Consider the following 6,951-nt stretch of genomic DNA (forward strand, 5'->3'; position numbering starts at 1 on the left):
CCGGCTAATTTTTGTATTTTTAGTAGATATGGGGTTTCACCACGTTGGTCAGGATGGTACCTCTCTCTTGACCTTGTGATCCGCCTGTCTTGGTGTCCCAAAGTGTTGGGATTACAGGCATGAGCCACGGGCGCCCGGCCTAATTTTTATTTATTTATTTTTTTGAGACGAAGTCTCCCTCTGTCGCCCAGGCTGGAGTGCAATGGAAGGATCTTAGCTCACTGCAAACTCCGCCTCCTGGGTTCCAGCGATTCTCCTGCCTCAGCCTCTGGAGTAGCTGGGATTACAAGCGCCCACCACCACGCCCTCTTAATTTTTTCCCCCCCATACAGAGTCTTGCTCTGTTACCAGGCTGGAGTGCAGTGGCGCGATCGGCTCACTGCAATCTCCGCCTCCTGGGTTCAAGCAATTCTCCTGCCTCAACCTCCCCAGTAGCTGGGATTACCAGCACGCACCACACCCGGCTAATTTTTGTATTTTTAGTAGAGATGGGGTTTCACCACGTTGGCCAGTCTGGTCTCAAACTCCTGACCTCGTGATCCGCCCGCCTTTCGGCCTCCCAAAGTGTTGGGATTACAGGCCTGAGCCACTGCGCCCGGCCAAATATTTTGCATTTTTACCATGTTGGCCAAGCTGGTCTTGAACTCCTGATCTCCAGTAAGCCAGCGGCCTCGGCCTCCCAAAGTGCGGGGATTACAGGCGTGAGCCACCGCGCCAGGCCAACTTCCCTTTTTTTTTTTTTTTTTTTGAGACAGGGTCTCACTCTGTCGCCCAGGTTAGAGTGCTGGCTGCAACGTCCACCTCCCGGGTTCGAGATATCCTCCCGCCTCATACTCCCTAGTATTTGGCATTACAGGCGCGTGCCACCACGCCCTGCTAATTAGTAATTTCAGTAGAGATGGGGTTTCACCATGTTGGGCAGGCTGGTCCTGAACCCCTGACCTCAGGTGATCCGCCCACCTCAAGCTTCCCAAAATACTGGGATTACAGGCGTGAGCTACGGGCGCCCGGTCCAAAATGGCATTTGAGCTAGGGTCCAGTTTTCGTAGCTCCCACTATCTGTGGTGCACAACATAGACACTAAATACCTTATTGCTTCTTATGAAGACTCGTTCTTCAGAAAGGTTTTATAGCACTTTCGTTAAACCTCCTTCCTGTTCATAATGCAGTGCACTAGAGTATTTTTCCCCTACTCCACCGTTAAGTGGCCTCTTGGTAAGCAGGACTGTTTTGGGTCTCTTGGTTGCTATCCCCTAATACACCCTATTAGTGTGTTGCACGAAGCGACGGGGAACCCGTTCTCCCCCCAACGATGTGCGTGGAGACACCCAATGTCCTAGCCTCTCCATTCCCAGAAACCTAGACTCTCCCACCAAATATCCTTCCTGTCTCATCTACAGCACTGAGGTCTCAAGGTAGGGGCAAAAGCCCGCCCCAAATGGCAAATGCTCCTCCTCCGCCAAGAACCTCGAATTTCCGCTGTCCCTAGACAGAGCCTCCAACCTTCAGAAAAATGGTGAGGTAGACCCAGGCCGCTGATTCTTAAGTGAGCCCTTTTTTCACAGCACAGGCTTTTCACAGGTTTTTGTGGTGGAATGATTCCTCAGTGAACTGATTTACTCCCTCAACAGTAACCAACCCTCCATTTTAGTTCTTCAGGATTCCAACTCTGTGTCCCTCCGCCTCGGCCTTGCCTCCCACTGCCAAGGCAGCCGTTTCTCAGAGAAATCACCCAAGGCGAATGGCCGGGCAGTTGGGCCACCAACGGTTTTCTAACGCGAGAAGACAGCGCGGGAGGAGAGGCGGGAACGCGTAGCGACTAGCAGGGGGCGGGGTGGGGGTGGGGTGGCGGACGAAGGGCGGAGCCGACGCCAGGAAGGATCGCGAAGGAGCTGGGAAGCCCCGCCCTTTCCGTAGATATCTCTAGAAAGCCGCGCCGGACCCCGAAAACAAGGACTGCGCACGCGCGGCGGTAGGGCCCGGGCATTTTGCTGCGTCACCAGCCGCCGCCCGGCCTCACCACCCCTCGTTTGCACGCACGCACGTTCATTCTCCGTCCTCGCGCCCGTTTTCCTACACTTTCCTCTTCTCCCCGACCGGAGGAGCCGCTCTTTCCGCGCGGTGCATTCTGGGGACCGAGGTCGAGCCCGCCGCTGTCGCCGTCGCCTGAGGGAAGCGAGAAGAGGCCGCGACCGGGGAGAAAACGCGGAGTCGCCACTGGAGAGAAGTCGACTCCCTAGCAGCAGCAGCCGCCGCCAGAGAGGCCCGCCCACCCGTTCGCCCGTCCCCCTGCCCCGTTCACAATGTGAGTGCGACACCCCGCTGAGGGAAGGTCGCCCAGAGTGAGGCCGAGGCCGCATTGGGGGCTCCCTGGAAGCGGCCCCTGCCCTCCGTCTGCTTTTGGCCCCTTAGCTCTTCTCGCATCGGTGGTGGCAGTCGTTCCTGCCTGGGGGCGGGAGGTCCAGGATCCTTGTTCCGGTTACCGTTGGCGGGTGGAGGACATTTTTCCTCCAGATGTCTGCCTCCCCCACCCTTGAAACGTCCCTTGGCTTCCCTATACCGGAAATCCTACTTTTTCCCTCTTTGGCTGTCTGGGCTACTCGCTTCCTTAGGTAACTTCACCTTAGGCCTTAAGCTCCCGGGAGCTGCTCGCCATGCGGCACCCTGAAGCGTGAACCCTCGTGGGTCGCCTGGGCTGCTTGGGCGCTCCGGTTCTGCTGCTTTGTGGTCCCTGGGCCAGGCCCTGAGTCGAGTGCACCTGTGGTGGGTGCCGCCAGGTGCCTGGCGGAGCTCCTGGGAGAGCGCCACGCGGGCCTAGCCGTGAGCGGCAGGTACTGCTAGGCAACTAGAGTGAAGCCATGCCCAGGCCACAACATACTTCTCTGTCTAGTGTCTGGGTTTCTTGAGTGTGGGTACTTGCAGTCCGCCTCCTAACTCCAGTCTCTTGAAAATACGGGAGGTTGCCAAAACTCAGCCGCTTCCCTGGCAGCGAGGAGGAGTTACCGTTGAGCAGGTAGTTCTGCACGTGTCTACTTTGAAAAGACACGGACATTTTCTGTGTTCCATGTTAAACTTGAGGTGAAGTTTCACTATCCTGTAACTGTAGGATGAAATATGTATGTAATAGGCGTGTAATTAACCTACTGTTGTCCTAAAGAGTTTAAATTTGTGTTGAGATTCTATAGCACTCTTCATTTTATGATGATAAAGCCTCGGCGATTTTAACCGAGTAAGAATTCTTGGCACTGCCACGTACAGTGGGAACTGCCGGTTTTACAGGGTTTTGTTTTAGTTTTTGTTTTTTTTGACGGGAGGTTATTTTTTAAGGTACTAACTACGTCCTAAAAGGTATGGAGAGCAATTAAGGGGGAACCTTTTTTTAAAAAAAAAATCTATTCAGAAGAGAGATGAGGGAGTGACTTTGTGGAAAAGTAATAAGGGTTTGCTTGATTCAAAGTCATGATACTCAATAGCCAGTGAGTATATTGGCTAGAAATCTAACGGGATGAGTGAGGGATACACTGAAGCGAGTTTATCACTGGAAACAAGCGTCTAGAGCACAGCATGTTAGAATATTTGAAGGAGCCCCCTCCCCGAAAGTGATACGTAATCGGGGTTTTTAAAAGTTTGAATCAGGCTGGGCGCGGTGGCTCACACCTGTAATCCCAGCACTTTAAGAGGCCGAGGTGGGCGGATCACCTGAGGTCAGGAGTTCGAGACCAGCCTGACCAACATGGAGAAACCCCGTCGCTACAAAAAATAGGCCGGGCGTGGTGGCGCATGCCTGTAATCCCAGCTACTCGGGAGACTGAGGTAGGAGAATCGTTTGAAACAGGGAGGCAGAGGTTGCGGTGAGCCAAGATCGTGCCATTGCACTCCAGCCTGGGCAACAAGAGTAAAACTCCGTCTCAAAAAAAAAAAAAAAGTTTTTAAAATAACTTTTGCTTTTCCCTTTGAAATCTCTCCTAAGTAATGTTAGAAGGGACATCAGTCTTAACCTTTCATACTCTGAAAATCTGTAAGGGAAAATTTTTGTCAGATAAGGCATTAAGCAGCTTTTAATAATAGAGCCAAACAACGTATCTTTTCGTGAAAAATGTTTAAAATGGGCTCGAAGCAGAAGCACTTTCTGGAGGCCACATGAGAGATTTAAATAGGTAAGGAACGGCTAAGTTAGGAAAGTAGATTTAAAAACTTGGGTGAAAAGTTAAGTGTAAGGCCAGGCGTGGTGGCTCACGCCTGTAGTCCCAATACTTGGGAGGCTGAGGTATGTGGATCACGAGGTCAGGAATTAAGAGACCAGCTTGGCCAATATGGTGAAACCCTGTTTCTATTAAAAAGACAAAAACTAGCCAGGCGTGGTGGTGCACTCCTGTAGTCCCAGCTACTCGGGAGGCTGAGGCAGGAGAATGGCTTGAACCCAGGAGTCGAAGGTTTCAGTGAGCCGAGATCGCGCCACTGTACTCCAGCCTGGGCAATAGAGGGATACTCCGTCTCAAAAAAAGTAAGTGTAGCAGTAGACAGACGATTCCAAAAAGCAGCCTCTCTAGTTAAAAAAAAATGCTACCTTCATGCCGGGCGCTGTGGCTCACGCCTGTAATCCCAGCACTTTGGGAGGCCAATGCGGGCGGATCACGAGGTCGTGAGATCGAGACCATCCTGGCTAACACGGTGAAACCCCGTCTTTACTAAAAATACAAAAAATTAGTCATGCGTGGTCGCAGACGCCTGTGGTCCCAACTGCTTGGGAGGCTGAGGCAGGAGAATGGCGTGAACCCGAGAGGTGGAGCTTGCAGGGGGGATCGCGCCTCTGCACTCCAGCCTGGGCCACACAGCTAGACTGTCTCAAAAAAAAAACAAAAGCTACCTTCAAAACGAGTGATCCGATGCCACAGGCAGTGTTGGGAGGGGAAACAAGTGTTTTGAAGAGACCAGCTAAAATATTATTTTTAAAATATTCAATATATTCCATTTAGTAAATTCTTCAGGGACTCTTACCAAGCTAAAGACTTAAATGAAATTATAAAAGTTGTAAGTCAGTTATTTGAGGTGGAAGAAGCTTTTAATGGGTCATCATCCAGTCTTAAGAAGAATCTGGCTGGTAAGGGCTTATTTTGTTGATAACTGGTTTTAGAAGTGTGTGTGTTTTTTTTTTTTTTTTTGAGACAGGATCTTGATCTGTTTCCTAGACTGGAGTGCAGTGGCGCGATCTCAGCTCACTGCAACCGGTGCCTCCTGGGCTCAAGCGATCCTCCTTGCCTCAGTGTCCCGAGTAGCTGGGACTGCAGGCAAGCACCACCGTGCCTGGCTAATAAGAAAAATATTTTTTAAGCTCTGGGGAGAGATACATTTATACTGGGTGCCTTAAGGGTTTGGGAGTGTGTTTTCTCATTTGATTTACCCATTTGTTCTTCAGCGATTTCGTAGTTACATTTCTTTAAATCCTAGGTTATAAAGGTTTGATAGTTTACATAAAAGCTCTTAATTTTCAACCTATCTTGGAGAAGGCTGGGATTTTAGGACCTTCCCCCACTTAAGATTTTCCGCTTAACCTTGCCAGAGGGTACTACTACGCATTTTTTGAATCATTGTCGTTGGACCAATTAAAAACAGATGAAAAGTAAAACGTTTTATTTACTTTACAGATATTTTAAGTTACTGTTTTTCCTGTTTAATGTCTTCTATGTAATTAGGAAGTTGTCCAGAAACTTGCATCTCTGATTTTGGTAAAAATCTTACTTTCCCTCACTCAGCTGTGTAGGAATGAATCCCCAAAATAAAATTGTCCATCTTCAGCCTGCAAAACAAATTGTCAGATTGAACATATGCTATATTGTTAATTTCTATAACTTTCTGATGGTGGGTGGCCTTTGTTCAGTATTGATTTCCTGTGCACTGTAACCTGGCAACTGGATTTTTAATTTTTCTTCCTGTCTTCAGTTAGACTTTAACTAGAAGGCAGTAGAAACTGGAAGTGAAAAATCTCTTGAGTGCAAGCCAGTGTTTTATTGCTAAATTAAGATTCTCCTATCTAATTGGATTTTCTCAGTTTAAAAATCTTCTACAAGCTATATCATTTTTGGGTCCTGTGGTTAGCGATTGTTTATTTTCAGGAAAAAAAAAAAGGTTGTAAATATCAACTGTTCAGAATCAATCTAGTTGTTAAACACCTAAGATCACTGATGTGAGTTCAAAAAATAGTGAGCATATTTTGCTATGGAAATAGTGTATTGAACTTTTTACTATTAACTGTATGAATTGGCAGTGATAGTTTTTGGTTTTGGTTTGTTTTTTGAGACGGAGTCTTGCTCTGTCGCCCAGGCTGGAGTGCACTGGCGCGACCTCAGCTCACTGCAGTCTCCGCCTCCCGGGTTCAAGCAATTCTCTGCCTCAGCCTCCTGAGTAGCTGGGATTACAGGCGCCTGCCGCCATGCCTGGCTAATTTTTTTTTTTTTTTTAGACAGAGTTTCTGTCTTGTTGCCCAGGCTGAAGTGCAATGGCAAGATCTTGGCTCACCACAACCTCCGCCTCCCAGGTTAAAGTGATTCTCCTGCCTCAGCCTCCCAGGTAGCTGGGATCACAGGCGTGTGCCACCATGCCCGACTAATTTTGTATTTTTAGTAGAAATGGGATTTCTCCATGTTGGTCAGGCTGGTCTCAAGCTCCTGACCTCAGGTGATCCGCCCGCCTTGGCCTCACAAAGTGCTGGGATTACAGGCCTGGGAGCCACCGCATCTAGCCTACTTTTACGTATTTTTAGTAGAGATGGGGTTTCACCATCTTGGCCAGGCTGGTCTTGAACTCCTGACCTCATGATCCACCCGCCTCGACCTCCCACAGTGCTGGGGTTACAGGCGTGAGCCACTGCCCCAGCCGGCAATGATAGATTCTAGAATGAGGCTGCTTCCCTGCTTCCTCTGTATACCTTTGTAAAATTTTTTTCTTTTTTTG

The 6,951-nt window shown here is 49.3% G+C and overlaps 1 protein-coding gene across 2 annotated transcripts in view; it reads left to right on the forward strand.

The window, feature by feature from the left end:
• Window positions 1-934: 934 nt before the first annotated feature.
• Window positions 935-6,951, forward strand: part of PTGES3 (prostaglandin E synthase 3 (cytosolic)) — a 25,836-nt gene continuing 19,819 nt past the window's right edge. Inside the window, exon 1 of one of the 2 annotated variants that reach the window (XM_011926093.1) lies at window positions 935-2,305. In XM_011926093.1, coding sequence (XP_011781483.1) covers window positions 2,304-2,305 — 2 coding nt within the window. In that variant the 5' untranslated portion in view covers window positions 935-2,303. Of the gene's footprint in view, window positions 3,079-6,951 lie in introns of both variants that reach the window. The other variant, XM_011926092.1, reaches the window with a different exon arrangement.

The sequence above is a fragment of the Colobus angolensis genome, unplaced genomic scaffold (assembly GCF_000951035.1).
Source record: "Colobus angolensis palliatus isolate OR3802 unplaced genomic scaffold, Cang.pa_1.0 Scaffold67, whole genome shotgun sequence".
Taxonomy (NCBI): Eukaryota; Metazoa; Chordata; class Mammalia; order Primates; family Cercopithecidae; genus Colobus; species Colobus angolensis.